The sequence below is a fragment of the Sus scrofa genome, chromosome 1, assembly GCF_054392235.1.
Source record: "Sus scrofa isolate SSC_HxYL_T2T_F1_AM1 chromosome 1, Sscrofa_HxYL_maternal_Yorkshire_Landrace_v2.0, whole genome shotgun sequence".
Lineage (NCBI taxonomy): Eukaryota > Metazoa > Chordata > Mammalia > Artiodactyla > Suidae > Sus > Sus scrofa.
This window is the reverse complement of record NC_139383.1, coordinates 27,111,567-27,130,226: the sequence shown is the minus strand read 5'-3', so window position 1 is coordinate 27,130,226 and position 18,660 is coordinate 27,111,567. Positions and strand designations below refer to the sequence as shown.

At 40.3% G+C, this 18,660-nt stretch overlaps 1 protein-coding gene and 1 long non-coding RNA gene across 2 annotated transcripts in view; one reads left to right on the top strand and one right to left on the bottom strand.

Moving 5' to 3' along the window:
* LOC146405986 (uncharacterized) overlaps nt 1-18,660 on the top strand; it is a 436,419-nt gene that overhangs the window by 315,951 nt on the left and 101,808 nt on the right. The window lies entirely within an intron of this gene.
* Nucleotides 315-17,956, bottom strand: IL22RA2 (interleukin 22 receptor subunit alpha 2). The gene is made up of 5 exons (XM_003121179.4): nt 17,779-17,956; nt 13,627-13,762; nt 10,643-10,821; nt 2,633-2,802; nt 315-1,664 (listed from the first exon to the last, which is right to left on the bottom strand). Exons 1-5 carry the CDS (start codon nt 17,837-17,839, stop codon nt 1,515-1,517), a joined length of 696 nt encoding a protein of 231 aa, XP_003121227.1. The 5' UTR covers nt 17,840-17,956; the 3' UTR covers nt 315-1,514.

Genomic DNA, 18,660 nt, shown 5'->3' with positions numbered 1-18,660 from the left:
TACAATCTCAGAACCAGTCCTTCGACACTAAACATACCACCATGCTGTGCTTTCAACCGCAAGCCAACTTCTCTACTTGGTCCCCAACCATACCCCATATCCCCAAACTGTCATTCAAAAGATCCTTGTACACAGAGATTACGAAGATGCCACTGACAAGAGATGTGTCACTGGAAGGGCTGAGCAGTGAGTGTGGTATAAACTAGAATTAAGTTTTTTACTTTGTTGCTGAAAAACGTTACACCTGATTTTGTGAATAAGGATAAATTCTTCTCAGGAGATATTAAGAAACAAAATGAAAACAGAAAAGAAAATTTCTTTTTTTTTTTTTTTTTTAATTTTCCCACTGTACAGCAAGGGGGTCAGGTTATCCTTACATGTATACATTGCAATTACAGTTTTTCCCCCACCCTTTCTTCTGTTGCAACATGAGTATCTAGACATAGTTCTCAATGCTACTCAGCAGGATCTCCTTGTAAATCTATTCTAGGTTGTGTCTGATAAGCCCAAGCTCCCGATCCCTCCCACTCCCTCCCCCTCCCATCAGGCAAGAAAAGAAAATTTCAATGTGAGTATGTGTTAAGTTGGATTGAGGAGGCATCCTTTGGTATTTAGATGTTGTTATTGATACATTTAATCTAGATACTAAGCTACAGATCATGAGAGTTTTTTTTTCCAGTTCTATTCTTATTTACATAGAATAAAATTTTAAATAAAATATTTGTTCAATAAGTAGAAATATTATATAATAGAAATGAATGTATGAAAATTATGTTCATATAAAATAGAAAATATGAATGGGAAATGGGAAGTAGGAAATGGGAAAATACTCCTTCACATAAAACTTCTACGTATGTTAAAGCTGAACTATATATATGTCAACTGCCAGTAGAGAATGAAAATACAATACATTGCTTGTCTGTAATGCTATTTTTTAAAAAAATCATTGAAGATTTTCTTTTAGGGCCGCACCCATGGCATATGGAAGTTCCCAGGCTAGGGGTCAAATTGGAGCTGCAGTCGCTGGCCTACACCACAGCTAGAACAATGCCAGATCCGAGCTACATCTGCAACCTACACCACAGCTCATGGCAACGGCAGATCCTTAACCCACTGAGCAAGGCCAGGGATCAAACCCACATCCTCATGGATACTGGTTGGGTTCGGTACTGCTGATTCAACATTTTAAAAATGCTTATTGGTCCTTGGTTCTTAAATTTTCATTTATCTGACTTAGAAGAATGGAGATTGTTTGGGATCTTACAGTTAGAAATAAAGTTTTGTATTTCATAGAGCCCTTAGTTGTCTGCCTCTTCTTTAAATTCTAATTTGGGGAGTGGTGCTTAAATTGAGTTTACAAATAAAATATAATGAAGAAAGATTGATTAAAGATGTCCTAAAGTAGAACAGTGAATATTTTGTTAAGAAAACATAAAAATGACTTTCCATGAGATCCTTCGAAAGGAGCCCTCCCACTCTCAAGAGAGTGTTTGATGACCACTCTGCAGAGCACTTCAAGGAATTTCCACACATCTCTCTTCACTTCTCTGACTTCTTCTGTCTAACATGGGCTGATAGATTTCAGCCACCACACAGTAACTCCTGTGAGGGGTTAGAGCTTCAATTTCAACAACTCTGCGGGCTCCTTCATATACCTTTTGTTCCTATACACAGGGGAGGAAATGAGATGATAAATGGTTTTTAGTAAGTCATTGATTTACCCTGTTTTCAACAAAATTAATAAATTGTTCATGACCACACTAGTAGATGGGCTGTAGGGTTTCTTCCCAGACACATGCTCTTTCTCCAAAGTCCTAGCTCACAGACTGAGAAAGGACAGGTCACATGGTTATGGAGGAACAATGGGCCTTCTCCCCAGCGATGCCAATTGGTTGACCTAGTGGTCAGTCTCTTTTTTAAGAATTTGAACTGTGTTGTGATTGGAGAAGGGACTAGATTTGGAGATAATGATAGACACGGAGCCTGTGACCACAGAGAGACAGAATGAGATTCTTTACCACTCGTTTCTCCATTTCTCCTTCTTGGCCAGTGGCACTTTATTTCTGGCTTCTGGCTGGCCATAAGATCGATTGTTATCTTTCTCTTTGAACCAGTTTGAATGAGTTTGTGTTTTTTTACAGCCCAAAGGACCCTGTCTTGGATGGACACCAAAAAAGGAACATTCAAGTAACCATTAAACTAAAATAAAGGCACCATCAGGGGATTATAATATTATAGCAAAATTGGCACAAATATATAATGCTCTGTTTCAAAAGCCACTTTAAAATAAGGCGTGGAAAGTCCCACAAAAACAAATATTTGTGGCGATTACATGGAATTAAATACTGCTAATACAAATCTTTAGATATGTAGGGAAGAACCAATGGAGACCGACTGAAAGACTGAGAAGGCACAGACAACACATACACATACATACAAATCCTGATGGCGATGACAAGCACTGATTGCTTATCAATGAGGGTGAAAGTGAGAAGAAGCGAAAAACAGAGATAAGGAAAAATAAGAAGGGATAGAGTAGCAAAAGAGAGGACATATCTTATGCCCCAAACGTTGCTTAAACAAAAGAAAAAAATCTTAACCTTATCTATCTTATCTATTCATCTGAACTTACCTTTTCTAGTGAATTGTTAATTATAAAGAGACGGTATACTAGCTCATAGTAATTTTCCATTGATACAGTTTTTCCTTTTCCGTCTCTATATGGTAATTTGGGAGCATGGAGAATCACCACCAAAGAGCCATTAACTTGGGTTATATTCATGGTAGGAGGATCGATTTTTGCTGGAAAAAAGAATAGGAAATTTTGATAAATGATTTTTAAAATGTACTATTTCATATGGGCACATTATGCATAATACTGAATCAGTGTTAAATTCAGATATCTGGAAAAAATCATATGGAGAGCTACTGCAAAGACCTAAAATATAAATTATCTGAGAAGTGTCTTTGAAGAATGATTTTTTTATTTACAAAGACCGATACACTCCGAATTAGCCTTAAGAGGACATTTATCAATCATTTCCACAGCCGGCAGTGATCATTTTGGAAAATACAGTAAAAAAAGTTGTTTGTATAAAGCTTTTAGTATAAGACAATTTTTTTGTAGGTCCTTAAAGATGTAAAATTTCAAAGCAGCTTTAAAATCATTTGAAGACTTTTTGCTACGAAATTATTTCAATGGAATTATGTTATATACTTTGGAATAGTAGGAGAAGGATTGAAAGAGAATATTTGGTTCTTGCACTTTGGTATCAATAACTACATGATTGTTAACTAGGAAAGAAAACCAAATAAGTTTAGCAGTCACTTTAATTTTCCCCAGATGAACCGTAGTAATTCTAGATTAATTATTTAATGGGTTTTCTTGTTTGGCATTCATTGTACATATTTCAGTTTGTAGATTTATATCTTTTACAATTCTTATTTGATTTTCCATATATCTTAATATCTTAATTTCTTTTATATTTGCCATACTTTTTTTCTCAGCAGATTATTCTGAATGGTTTCTTCAGAGCTGTTTTCCAGTCAACCAGTTTACTACTTTGTCATGTCTAAACTGATCTCTGACACCCCCCCATCAAAATTTTATTTCAATGATTATATTTTCATTTCTATGCGCTCATTTGGATCTTTTTCAATCTATTTAGTGTTGTAATATTTTGTCCTTTGATTATATTTTTATTCTCCCTGTTTTTTCTTTAATATTATTTATTATGAGCTTCCAATATTACAAATTCTTGAATTGCTGGTTTAACTGGTGCCTGTTTCTCCCAAACTTGCTTGTGTTGATCTGTTTCCTTGTGTTTTTATTGTGAACACATGTTGAAAGTCGATAATTTCTCCTCTTTGGTGTGAATTTTTAAATGTAAATAAAGTTTTTATCAGCATATGATACAGATAAATAAGAGAACATGGCTCAACAAATCTTTACAAAGAAACACTCCTAAATAGTTACCACCTGGAACAAGAAAAAGGACATTTCTAGCAGCCCAGAAACCTCTTCAAGTTTCCTCTAATTACACAACCCCAGAGGATAATCACAATTGTCCTTCCATCACCATGTACATTTGTTTTTTGAATCATACAATATACATTTTTGTGTGTGTCTGGATTGTTTCACTCTTTCATATATATATATATATGTGGGTTGAACTGTGCTCCTCGAGCCACATATGTGACCTACACTGCAGCTTGTGGCAATGCTGGATCCTTAACCCATTGATCAAGGCCAGTGATCAAACCCATATCCTCCTGGAGACTATGTTGGGGCCTCAACCCACTGAGCCACAATGGGAACTCCAATTTCTGTTATTTAAGCTGCCCAGTCTGTGGTACTTTGTTGTGGTAGCCCTGGCAATCTAACACGTACACATCCATCCATGGTGCATGTATCAAGTTTATTCTTTAGAATGCTGTGTGGTATTTAACTGTATGAATGCTACAGTTTATCCACTGTGTTATTCACAGACTTTTAAATTGTTTCTAGCTTATGGACAGTTTGAGTAAAGTTTCATGAACATTCTTCTACATGCCATTTGGGAAACATGCATTTTGTTGGGAATATATCTAAGAGTGGAATTTCTGGGTCATAGTGTTTACATATGTTCAGCTTTTATAAAAATGGCCATTTTTCCACAGTAGATGCACCAATTTATATTCCCTTTAGCAGTATATGAAAATTCCCCATTTTCATAGCCTCTCTAACACTTGGCATTATTATTTTTAACAACTTTATTTTCTGGGAGTTCCCGTTATGGCGCAGTGGAAATGAATCCGACTAGGAACCATGAGGTTGCAGGTTCGATCCCTAGCCTTGCTCAGTGGGTTAAGGATCTGGCGTGGCTGTGAGCCGTGGATCGCAGATGCAGCTCAGATCCCATGTTGCCATGGCTGTGACGTAAGATGGCAGCTGTAGCTCCCACTCAACTCCTAGCCTGGGAACGTCCACATGCCACGGGTGCAGGCCTCCCCCGCCTCAAAAAAGAACTTTATTTTTAGTCATCCTGGTAAGTATGTAGCACCAATTTATTGTGTTTTTAAATTTCATTTCCCTGATGACTAACAGAATTTCATATGTTTAGTGGCCATTTGAATATCCCTTTTTGTGAAGAGCCTGTTCAAGTCTTCTGCCCGTTTTTTAATTTGTTGTCTTTTTATTACTGATTTGTAAGATTTCTTTGTACATTCTGGACATATTTCTTTGTCTAAAACATGCATTATGAGCATCTTCTCTCTGTGGCTTCCATTTTCACCATTTTAGTGGTATATTTTGATAAACAGAAGTTCATAATTTTAAGGTAGTCCAATTTATCAGTCACTTCCTACATGGTTAGCACTTTTGGAGGTCTATCTCTCCCAAAATCTTAAAAATTTGTTGTTTTATAGGATAGTAGTCAGTAAGCATCTTCTGTAAAGGGCCAGATAATAAATTCTTTAGGCTTTATAGGCCATATGTGTCTCTACTGTAACTGCTTGACTTTACCCCTGTAAAGTGAAAGCAATCACAGACAAAATGTAAACAAATGGGTATGATTATGTTCCAATAAAACTTTATTTACAGGGATAAATTAGGAGACTGGAATTAAAATAAACACACTACTGTATGTAAAATGGATAACCAACAAAGACCTACTGGATAGCACAGGGAAATCTACTCAAGATCTTGTATCAGCTTATAATGAAAGAGAGTGGGGAAAAAAATGGAATCACTTTACTGTACACCTGAAATTTGTACAATATTATAAATCAACTATATGCCAACCAAAATTTTAAAAAATTATTTACAGAAACAGGAGCAGGTCAAGTTTGGCCCACAGTCTGTAGTTGCCAAGTTTCACTGTTTTCATTGAGCCAGACTTTATTTTGTTAATGGGTAATATAGGGGGCCAAGATTTCTTGTTTTCACAGTTGATCCAGTCTCATTTATTAAAAAGTCTGTAGCTACTTTGCTGAACTGCACTACGGACATAGATCACATGACCTCAACAGTGTGGTGCTGATTCTGAACTTGGGTTTAAGTATTTAGTTTTGCTTCTGCAAGGTATCCTGTGGCACCATCAACCTGCCACAACCTCAAATGCTACTTTTAATTTAAGATTTTTATTTTAAAATCTTGCTACACCAGAAACCAGACTGTGTTAACCTAAAATAACTTCCTGATGCTCAGAAACAGGTCTCAGGTGAGTCAGTGCATCCAGTTGGCTCATTAGGCCTGTATCATAGATTCTAGGAACAGACTGTCCTAATACCCTTGAAACATGTTTTTCAAAAACCTCAGGATCTGTGGCAGGAGAGGGCAAAGCTGGAGGATGAGGAAAGAGCTGAGTGGGCGGGGCTCCTCAGCATTGTTTCAACAAATCCAGTTTTAACAGTTTCATACACTGGGTTTCTCATTCTTCTAAGAGATAATGGCATAAGGCTTTCTGTTTGTTTTTAAATGGGGATGGTCATACAGAAAAAAAACACAAGCCCTTCTTAACACAACACTCTCAATTTAAATAGAATTGAGCCAAAGCCTCACCTCATCTCAGCCAACGTCTTTGGCTAATCTTAACAGCTGGTCTAATCTAAATAGTGCGGCTCTGGGAGTTCCCGTCATGGCTCAGTGGTTAAGGAACCCAACTAACAACCATGAGGATGCAGGTTTGATCCCTGGCCTTGCTCGGTGGGTTGGGGATCTGGCATTGCCATGAGCTGTGGTGTAGGTTGCAGACTTGGCCAGATCCCGCCTTGCTGTGGCTGTGGTATAGGCCAGTGGCTACAGCTCTGATTCGACCCCTAGCCTGGGAACCTCCATGTGCCACAGGTACGGCCATAAAAAGACAAAAGACAAAAGTCAAAAAAAAATTAAACAGTGCTGCTATAAATATTAGGATGTATCTATCTTTTCAAATTAGTGTTTTCATCTTTTCTGGATATATGCCCAGGAGTAGAATCGCTGGATCATTTGGTAACTACATTTCTAGTTTTTTAAGGGCTCCCAATACTGTTTTCCATGGTGGCCGCACCAATTTACATTCCTACCAACAGAAGGTTCCCTTTTCTCCACACCTGCTCTAGCATTTATTATGTGTAGACTTTTTGAGGAGGGCTATTCCATTTGGTGTGGGGTGATACCTCATTGTAGTTTTGATTTGCATTTGTGCAAGGTAGCCTAATAGGTCACACTTGACGAAGCTTTGCTTGATGAATATATTTGACCTTGACAGCATTTTCTGGGCTTGAATGTAGTAATCAAACTACTTTGTAAAATCCCTCACTGGTGTGTATCAGCTGAGTCATGCAGTCTCCTTTTCCCCAACTAGAGAATTGTTGGTTGGATGTATTAGACTCGAATCTCAAATTATTCCAAGAAACAATGTGCTGGATACCATGAATTGGTTTGGTCGATTCCCATTCTGCTTTCTTGCTAGTCCAAGAGCTGGAAAAGTAAAAATGCCTTCTTCTAAACTCCACTGAATCTAGCATTTTGGATATGATCCAATTAGTTTGGATCTAATTGGACATTGCACCAGTTAGACCATTAGGGTGAGATTTGGAAGGCAAGTGAGGTAATAATGCTATAACTTTTAAGACAATTTATTTTATCTTTTCCCATAGGATAATTATGAACTGGTCCTTCTGGTCAAAATTGGACCATGATTCTGAGTTGATGATAATCCTTGGGGACTCAGAATGCCGCTGTGGGTTCTTATAGGAGTCAGGTAATAACAGCAAACTCAATGAGATATATGTAACAACCAACAAGTCATTATCATTTTTTTGGTTCCCTGTTCTATGGCATGAAAGTTGTTATGGGATGAAAGGCCAAGTGGATGTCTAGGAATTTCTTTGAACAAGAGAAAAGTCAGAAGTACTACTGTATTCTTGGGGAAACTGCAGGAAATCATGCACCAGAAATGCCTTGAAAGATGCAGAGGTTATGATACATCTTACTTCCCCATTTAACTCATTTATTTGAATTATACCCTCCACCCAAAAAGATGAGTCTTGAGTAATAAAAGGGATAATTATAAATGTCCTCAAGGGATGACCATGGTGTCACTGCTATTCAATATAATGTCTCTGTTCTGGGGCCAATCAACACAGCCTCTGATAAACAGCCAGTGATTTGGAGATGTTCCCCCCACCACCCTTCCTTTATCCAGTAATTTGAAAGCATCAGAACGGATTCACTTGTCTTTCATTGTCATCCTGGCTCTCTGTCACATACAGTCTAGAGAGTCACTGATTTTCTCAACACAGAATATGATGTTGGTCCACTAACTTGAGCACACGATACTAGCTGCACTTGGTGTGCCTAAAGGACTTACTAGACATTGTAGATGCTTTAGGAAGACACATGGAAACAGAATGTTGGAGTTCACTTTCCTCTGGGTTTGTTGAGACATTTCCTCCCAAGTGAGAGAAAAACTGCTTCACTTTACTTTCCCTACTTCCCGGTGACTGGAGGACCAGTGCTGAACTCCAAGTAGAGTTCATTTTATGTAGCAGACGTTTTGATCCCTTCCAAGAGGGAAGGGACAAGACACTGGGATGGGTGCTTTTCAGATGACATATTTGTCTTTCTTGTTTCAATGCTTTTATCAGCCAATCCCCATGACCATCCCCTACTGTGGATATAGTGAATGCCTAGTTCATGAGCACAGCAGCCCACAATATATTGCTTATGACAGAAAAATCTAAGTTAATCTGGAAGAAGTGAACAGGTCTAACACCCACAGGAATAAGTCCCATCACTCAAAGTCTCCTGGCTTGATAGGAAGGTAAAGTGAATAATTGAAAACTAGTTTGAGAGACAGTACCTTGTGAGGTGATATATGAATTGGTATATCTGTAATCTCGTAACCAATATATGGTGCTATTTCTTCAATGGACAGAATTCACTGTCTAGGATACAGGAAGTGGAAGTGAGAGGGCCAGTTCTCGTTATTAAACACAGTGCAGGACTCACAAATGGTTTGTTTCCCGTACACTTGATCCCTAGTTCTTCTGGGTATAATAACAATGGTTTCAAAGAATTGGAGGTTGAGGTTGCCTTCTGACAGCTGGGAGCTCTTTATGACATTTACCCAGCAGGGGAAAATGAGGTCCTTGTTATGTCTAGGGTGGCTGGTTCTGATTATCAAAGGGAAATAGAGTTGTTGTATATACAATGGGGTGCCTCTTAAGGGGGTGCCTCTTAAGGGGGTGGGGGAAGGGATACACTGAGAGTCGGGATGAGCATATACACATTACTGTATATAAAATAGATAACCAACAAGGACCTACTGTATAGCAGAGGTAACTCAATGTTTTGTAATAACCTATCAGGGAAAAATTCTGAAAAAGAAGATATATCTATATATATACATACACATACTATACATATATAGTATGTATATGTATGCATAACTGAATCACTGTGCTATATGTGTGAAACTAACATGATATTGTAAATCAACTCTACTTCAGTAAAAAATAAATTAATTAAAAAATAGGTAAAAAAGAACCCCTACAATCAATGATAAAAATTAATGTAAGACTATGTTAAGCTAATACAAGAAATGTGTAAAAAACTCCTCAAGAATGAAAAGTTGAAAAGCTGAGGTGTTGGCTGAAAGGAAAGCAAACGCTGAGTTAACAGAGAGAGAAGAAGGTATAAATATTAACTACAGCTTCATGACTAGTTGCCATTGTGAGGACTGTGGTATATACCCATATTTTCTGTCTTGTTTTGTTACGCACACTTTGGTACATATACGTTAAACACTTTTTTTCTCATACCGTTTGTCTATTACTTTATGTAAGATCTATCGGTAATGGTTTCTTTTATAATTTACATTATAGGTTATATTATCCTGAGATTGTGATTAAATTAAAAGAAGAATTTACATCATTGAGAAATGGATAAAGAGAGCACTTTTCATTCTCCCTTTTGTAGAGGTTACTAAACATCTTAATTTCCCCAATAGACAATTTTTCTGGAGTTCCCTTCATGACTCAGTGGTTACCGAACCCGGCTAGGATCCATGAGGATGCCGGTTCGATCCCTGGCCTTGTTCAGTGGGTTAAGGATCTGGCTTTGCCGTGAGCTGTGGCATAGGTCACAGATGTGGCTTGGATCTGGCATTGCTGTGGCTGTGATATAAGCCAGCAGCTGTAGCCTGGGAACTTCCATATGCTGCGGATGCAGCCCGAAAAAGGAAAAAAAAAAAAAAAAAAAAAAAAGAGAGGAAGAAAAATTTTCTAATGTATTTTCAAGAACTTAACCTTCATGCTTAGGAAGGGCAGCAATGTGACTCCTTTCCTGCCATCTAAAAATACTTCTTTTTTCTAGGCAGCAACATCTTGGCAGTGGATAGAGTGTCAGTTCTGCAGTCAGATGCAGCCAAATTTGAATCCTGATTCACAGATGCAGCTGTGATAACTGGGCTACTCCTCAAGGCTCTGTGCCTTGATTCCCTGGGCTGTCAAATGAGAAGAGTGAAAGCCAACTGCTAGATCTGTAGTGAGAATAAGATCAGATGAGATTGCCGTGTGGCTCTCAGCAATGCACAGAGCTGGTAGCTGGGTAGCCATGCTCTGTGAGGACTATTCAAGGGCAGGAAGAGCAAACGCAAAGAAACTCCATGGAACTCACTTTCCCACCAGGGAGTGAAGCGCCGTGTCATGGTCCAGCCTGAGTGCATCCCAGCCAAGGACGTCCTCACTCTCCCATAATAAGGTTCCCATATATCTGATGTTTCGTTGGTAAGGTCACAAAAGAACTCTTGAATACCCCAGCAGTTTTCTTTATTTTTCCATTGTCTCTCTCCATACCTAGAAAAGGGAAAAGATGAAAATCTGAGTTCCTTTATTCCATTAAAGGAGGGTTCGATTTTTTCAGTCTATTAATTTTCAGGCTCGTTGAAATTTGTCCTCCAATATCAACACCATGGTGGAAGGTGATGGCTACTCTTAAGTATATTTAAATCTTTTTTTTTTTTAACCAAGGTGCTATCTTGTTGAAAGATAAACTCGAGCCTGATAATCTTTTGGAGTACCAGCATAAGGGTTTTGGTTTTTCAGTACGTAGTGAAGTTTTTCTTCTGGTGTCTGACCAACTTCCATTTTTGAGTACTAGTTCTGCACATCCTTCATGCTCCTGAGGTTTCAACTCTTTGTGGTTTTCATCACTTCTCATCAGCTGGCTGTTGAGTAATGTGGCTGATTCTGAGAAGTCGCTACCACTTTTCATCTCAGGTGATGCTTACACAACACAGAAGGTCAATCTCTATTTTGACAACTGAGCAGGGCTTGTAGTGAGGGCTATATAAGGAGTTTGGTAATTAGAGGCTGGGAGTGAGGGAGGAGAACCCATGAAGAAAAAATATTGAAGCAAAGAGTCAGACATATTGATTCAACCTAAGGCTACAGGATGATATAACAGCAAAAGGGAAGAGATGTGCTCCCCTTCCTTACCTGTCACAAATCAGAGAAAATGCAACAAGGTGATGGTGGAAACAGAACAGGAATTAGTGGCCGGGGAGAAAAGATCCCAAAATATTTGTTGAAGGACTTGAAAAATAACTTTCCAGGCATTTAATGAGGAATATTACAGGTGTCTGTACTCTGTAAATTCTAAGCTGACGGGAGTTTCATTGTATCAGAAGATACCATAAAAGCAGAACCAACAACAGATATTGAGCACAACTGTTACTTATTGATGAGACACTGTCTTTGAATTTAGCTGAAATGATGGTTTATTTTTCTTTTTCTTTATTTATTTTAGCACTTGGCTGTTTTATTTCCTCAATGATGGTTTCTTTTTAATGTAATACCTCAATTATTGTCCTATTCAAATGGTACAGTAGACCCATGAGAGCTGGATAGGCCCAAAGTGAAAGATTTAAAAAATATGAATCTGGAAGTTCCTGCTATGGTGCAGTGGGTTAAGGATCCGACTGCAGTGGCTTGGGTCTCTGTGGAGGCTTGGGTTTGATCCCCAGTCCTGTGCAGTGGGCTGAGGATCAGGTATCGCCCGCAGGATTTGATCCTTGGCCAGGGAAATTCCATACGCTGTGAGTGTGGCCCATATATATATGCATATGTATGTATATACACATACATACAGAGTATGTATGTATTACATATGTGTATGTATATACACATACATACAGAGTATGTATGTATTACATATGTGTATGTATATACACATACATACATAATACATATATATACACACACACACACACATGCACATATATATATAAATCTGCACTGTGCTGTTGAAAATACCACCATAGGAATGGATCCAGGTATTCTGCATTTTACACAGGTTCATGAGCTCTATTTGAGAAAAAGAATTTCAACTGTGAAATTCTTCCATGGCGCCCTAAAGTTTAATCTTCATTTATTTCATGGTAAAAGAACTCCTAATCCGCTGTTTACGTTGGACTATAAATAAGCCCACTTTGGACATAGAGCCTATTTACACTTCTGCCTAAACGGTAAGATTAAAAAGATTGCAGTCCCTAATCCCCACGTGTGGGAAGCACCTCCAGGGATGCACACATCTGTATTTGGAGTGGAGAAATCTTTATTGTGAAGATTTGTGAAATGTACCATTGCTGCACAAAATATGTTGAGAAAAGCAGCAGCAGTTAAAGACTGAGAAACTTCTGGAGATAGTTGTTCTGGAGATAGTTGTCTTCTGGAGATAGTTGGTGAGAGGTTATTTAATGGAAAAATCTGACCTTGGACCTACCCCACGCTGGAGAGACATGAATGAATTCATGGCATAAAAATTGCTCTTTTGGTGCATAGCTGCATTTGATGTTCTGAATTTCTAAGAAAAAACCATAAAAGCTAAACTATAATATCTCCTGTCTCATGTTCAGCCAGCATCTCAAACTATGTGAGAAAAGGAAAGAGCCTCAACTCCCACCCAAACTTTCCCTGCCCCCAGTGTGTGCATGGGGAAAAATCTGTCATTTACAAATCAGGAGTTTCTGTTCCAGGCCTCAATCCAGAAACAGAGTAGATTATATCTGGATTTTGGCAATAATCCACCAGAATTAGCCTGAAGGTCACAGGAACCTGAAGGAGCATGATTCCAATTTGCATTCATGCCCACAGGAAGCATTCTTTTTGAAAGGAATTTTCTAAATAGTAAGCCCAGTCTTAAAAAAAAAAAAAAAGAAAAAGGACCTTTAAATTTAAAATTATCATTTACACACTCACTTCCATGTGTCCCATAACTTCTTTTTCAACTAACAATCGCATCGGTTTCATGGAGCACCTATTATGTGCTGAACAATTTGCTTCTAACATTCACTGGACAAAACATGTATCGTGAGTCTGTCGTGAAGCTGAAGGCTAAGCCTATGAGGTTTTGGTCCTGGGTCTCTGAGGGCAGAAGCACCTCTCTCAACAGACTGTACATGATCATCCAATCTGTGTCACCTTCGGGGGAGATACTCCTGGCCCCGCCTCTGTTTCCTCTTAACCCTTCGGAAACTGAAAAAAAGCTCAGACTCTAAACACTCCATCACATTCTAGAACACAGGATCTCAGTGGCCATGTCCACCAGCTGGAGGAAGCGCAAATCACTTACATTTTTTTTTTTCTTTTTAGATTACTTACATTTTATACTGCACAAAATAGATGCTGCTGTTGCTGGTACAAGCCCCTCCAGGCTGCCAGTGCAAAATGTTGTGGAAATTTCGGGACTGAAAATGGACTCGTTGAGGTTTCAGAGACTTGTAGGCTGGCCGAATTTCTAAAATAATAAGAAAAGGAACAACACTGAACCTTGATAGGAGCACCCCCTGTTATTAGCAATAGTTGGCAATGTGGTACCTGCATCAGGATTCCCTGAAGGACTTGCTATGAGTGCAGGTGGTACAAGTGAAGCCCGGAAGTCAATGCTGTGAATCTTTGATATGATGGTTTTGATGCATGAGAAAGTTCCAGAACAGTTATGTTCCAGACTCTAAAAAGTTTGAGTGATAAATTCCCACCCCTGTTCCCAACCTGGAGAGGGAGTCAGAGCAGTGAAAAGAAATGGTCCTTAGTCCCTTCCTTGGTGGTGATGGAATGTGGTGACTGAGATGAAAGGCCCACACATAGGCCGTGAGCCTACCTCTCTAGGAGGCCCTGCATTACCACTCCACCGAGGCAATTCTGCCTCCAAGACCTCAGCCTAGGACTTGTTCCTTCTTTCTCCATCCCTGGGCCCATCTGGATCCTGACTCATCATACTCCATCTCTCTCAAATGACCTGGATTTATTGCATGTAGATGGTTTCACTCCTGAATGGATGCTCTTATCTGCCTGCATCCTGGTTGCAAGTGCCTGAGCATACTTGCTGGTCCAGGCGATGGAGGGAAGCTGCCCAGTGCTGTGGGGTCCCTGTTTTTCATAGGAGTTTCAACAGGAATCAGTAAGAAGGGGGATAACTTCACACTGGCATTCCTTGAGTTTTCTTGTTCAATTCACCCAACATGGAGGCTCCATCTCATCTGCATTTAGTCCATTGGAGGCGAGAGACCTTTGACAAAATTTTGGCCTAGATTCTGAAGGAAACCAGAATACTTTACTCCCCACTATGCCTCTTTGACATAAAAATTATTTTGAGAGGAAGGCAATTAAGAAGGAGCAAATGCGGAAAAAGCTCTCTTGACTTCCCCCCTTTTCTGACTAAAGGCAGGATATAAATTCTCCTTTTACTGGAGAAAGACTCTGATCAGCCCAGAGAAGGCACCAGAAGAATCTGCAAATGAAACTTACTTCTTTAGCTTCCTCCCATATATTTACTCTCCCACTGACTGCCCACCCTTGGAAGCCTAGAACTTTCCTTTGGTCTATCCTGCTTTTTTTTTTTTTTTTCAGTTGGAGAGGTTCTTTTTATTAGCTAGATTTTAGAGTTGCTTAACACTCAAAACTGAGGTTTTAAATTATGATTTATTTTATTCTACCTTTATCAGAGTATAGTCGATTTACAGTATTGGGTCAATTTCCAGTCATACATATAGGCACATTCTTTTTCTCATACTATCTTCCATCATATTCTACCCCAAGAGAATGGATATAGTTCCCTGCACTGTACAGTAGGACCTCATTGCTTATCCATTCTAAATATAATAGTCCTGTCCTGTTTCTGCAGATGTATTGTTGTTTGTTGAAGATGCAACATAAGCTGGAATTCGAAGCCATCATCTTGAGCTTCTCTTAGGTTAGTTTCCCCTGGTATTGTGAGATGCATGTGTTAATGAAGTGTTTTTCTCTTATTAATCTACCTTTTTTGTTAAAGAACCCAGTTGACTTTTTTATGGAATAAAATTGACATTTAACATTGTGTAAATTAAAAAAAAAAAAAAAAGAGTGCCAGCTGAAAACCTAAAATGGGCAGAGATAAAGCTTTGCCTCTCCAACAGGTCTAAAGTTTCTGCTAAGGGATCGAAAGGTGGACAGAAGGAGGAGTCAGGAAGCACCCTCTGTCTATTCCCTGCCCTCAGTCTCAACCACGGTCCCCCTGGCTTCTCCAGAGTGGCCTCCTTCCTCCCGTCTAATCATGCTGGAAGTGGCCCCATCCCCTTCTCTGCACTGGACCTTCCCGTTTCCTAAAATACTCTTCCCCAGATTTCCACATGTCTCATTTCTTTACCTCCTTCATGTGTTTCCCCAAATATCATTAAGATGGAAGCAACTACTCTTAAGTCCAAAAATCTCAGTTCCTAATATTCAATATGTGTTATTTTCTAATGAATGGGCCTGTTTCCTAAGGTATTTATTTTTACTAACCAAATAGTGTTAATACTGTTATTTGCTTTCCATTTTTAATTTTTTGGATGGCCTCCAGCACATCAAGTGATGATGTGTACTAGGAAAGAGTCTATTTCCAGAATCGGTTTTGCTCACCCAAATCACCTGGTCAATTGTATTTGGCACATAAAAACACCAGAGGTGTTCTGTAAATAACAGGCAGAATTTCCTGAAGACCCTGCCCAGAGTTGATCTGCTGTCCTAAAGAGAGCTGAGAGATGAGAGAGATTCAGTGCCCTTGATCTCATTGGCCTTCAGATTTCTTCTCTCATTTTTGTAACACCACTGCTACCTCCACCAAAGAAAACAGCAATCACCCGCTACCAGACACTGAGGGGAGTTTATCTGCATGAACTCAGTGAATCTGCCCAGCTTTCTATGAAAAAGATGCTATTGTGGTTTTCCTCTTTTTTTTTTTTTTTTTTTTTTTGGTCCTTTTGCCATATCGTTAGGCCGCTCCCGCGGCATATGTAGGTTCCCAGGCCAGGGGTCTAATCGGAGCTGTAGCCGCTGGCCTAAGCCAGAGCCACAGCAACGCGGGATCCGAGCCACGTCTGGGACCCACACCATGGCTCACAGCAACACCGGATCCTTAACCCACTTAGCAAGGCCAGGGATCGAACCTGCAACCTCATGGTTCCTAGGAGGATTCGTTAACCACTGAGCCACAACAGGAACTCCGGTGGTCTTCCTCTTAATGACCAAAAAGCCAAGCCTGGGAGAGGTAAAAAAGCTGGTGCAGCAGCAGACAGGGAAGCTGGTTTTGTACCCAGGCTATCTGACTCCGGAGCCTGCCTCTCATGGGCTATAGCAAACCTCAGGAGCAAGAGCAGAGGCTCTGGAGAGAGGAACTAATGAGGGAAGCAGAGCAATGAGAGGCTGAAGATATTGCTCCTTCTTTCCCTCCTCCTTGTCCTCCTCCTGGCTGGCATTCATTAATCCTTGAATGCATTTGAATATTAAATGTATATAAGGCACTGTGCTCAAAGCTTTATATCTTCTCTCATTCTCACAACCACCCAAAAAGGGATGTCCTTTTATTAGTACATTCGACAGATGGGAAAACTGAGGCTGAAAGAAATTGTATATTTTGCCCAAGGTCTGGTAAGAGGCAGAGCTAAGGTCATTTCGTAGCACTTGAATTCCTGCTGTATCTGCTGATCAAGCCCTTGGGATGACCAAAGACCAAACAGTCTACTCAAATCCACACATTTCTGAGAAATGAGGGCTTGAATTGTTTTTATCTAATGAATCGCTGGGCAACTGTACAGTCTTGGGAAAGTTACTTGAGCCACTTATCCCTTCTGTTAACTTGGGGTCCTAATGACCTTTTTCAGAGGGGTATGTCAGGCAGGTAAGATACTCTCTGCTCTTGAAGAGGTCTCCATGAGGACCCACAGCAAGTTCTCATGTGTTGAGTATGGTCTGTTCCATGCTGGACGCTGCTCTAAGCACTTGGCATATATTAACCCATATAATCCCCCAGGGACCTCAATCCCCATTCTGCAGATGAAGCGGTTGAGGCACAAGAATTTAAGCCAGTTACCCCAGTTTTCCTGAATAATCAAATGGCAGACTTGAAATCCAGCTTCAGACAATCTGGCTTAGGAGCAATGGAAGTAACTGCTACACTGTCTTGTCCCCTGAAGGCAACATAAATGCCACGGAGATGGAGGGGATGATATGTGTCCTGTGTGGAGTTTCTTGCACCCACTAGCATGCCTTGCGACTCACTGCATCCACATGGAGTTATTCAGGCTGCAGAGGGAAACTGAGCCAGTATCTTTTCTGATCATTCCATGACAAGAGAAAGCGGAAATTTTTACAAAGCCCAGAAAAGTGCCACTGCCATGTCTAACAGTCCCCTTGAGCAGATGCAGATGACAAAACTGTGAGCAATTAAAAAAAAAAAAAAAACCACACACACCCGTACACACACACACACACACACACACGAAACAAAGCACTTACCTGCCACACCAGTCAGGAGGAAACTGAAGAGGAAGCCTAGAAAGCAGTGTTTAGGCGTCATGGTTGCAGAGTGTGACTGGTCGGGCCACCAGGGTTCCCCTCAATGAGAGGACAGCTCTGGACTAAGGAAGAAGCTAGGATCCTCCCACCAAACCTGGGTTTCATCATGGTTCTTGAAGCAAATACAATCTCATTTTGTTCATATATTATAACGTATCATTATTTGGGGGGAATAAGTATTAAGAATCATTTCAATAAACATTTGCTCTTAAGTCGCTGTGACGACTTGTTGCTGCTGTTGTTTTGTTGTTTTCTTTTTTGGCCGCCCCAAACCTGCATTCACTGCAGAGGTGCCACTGATCCTGGTCGTGCCACAGAGGGAACTCCTGGATGCTTGCTTTTGTTGGGAATTTGGTTAGCTGAGAAAAGCTAAAACCCTGAGGACTGGTGGAAGGAGGGCAGGGGAGGGCAAGGAATTGTGCAAGGTGCTGGCATGTGAGTGAATGAAGGAACTCATGAGGCCTTCAGGGAATCTGGCAGTGGGGGCGGGGGTGGAGGTGGGGGCGGCTGCCAAGGCTAAGCAGGCTGACGAGGTGATTCTGAGTAATGGGCCCCTGGCAGGCGTTCAGGCAGGTGGGGTCTCTGGTTAATTCTTCCTTTTTCTTCCTTCTTGGAAGCTCCCGGAGTAACCTCCCTGGTGGACCACATACCCTCCACCCCCTCGGCCTCTCCGCAGGCCTCCCTGCCACACACTCCTTGGCCTTCCCACTCCGTGGGGCGCTGGGCCCCACTCAGCTCAGGCCTCTTCCTTGCCCACTCCCACCCTCGGTTTCCAGCGAGCTGATAAAGATTTTCAGCCCATCAAGCCAAGTCATTTCCTTA

Coding starts and splice junctions, on each gene's coding strand:
- IL22RA2 (XM_003121179.4), bottom strand. CDS start 17,839: ATGACGCCTAAACACTGCTTTCTAGGCTTCCTCTTCAGTTTCCTCCTG. Junction 13,763..17,778: donor CCTCCTGACTGGTGTGGCAG/GTAAGTGCTTTG, acceptor TTATTATTTTAG/AAATTCGGCCAGCCTACAAG. Junction 10,822..13,626: donor TATTTTGTGCAGTATAAAAT/GTAAGTAATCTA, acceptor TCCCTTTTCTAG/GTATGGAGAGAGACAATGGA.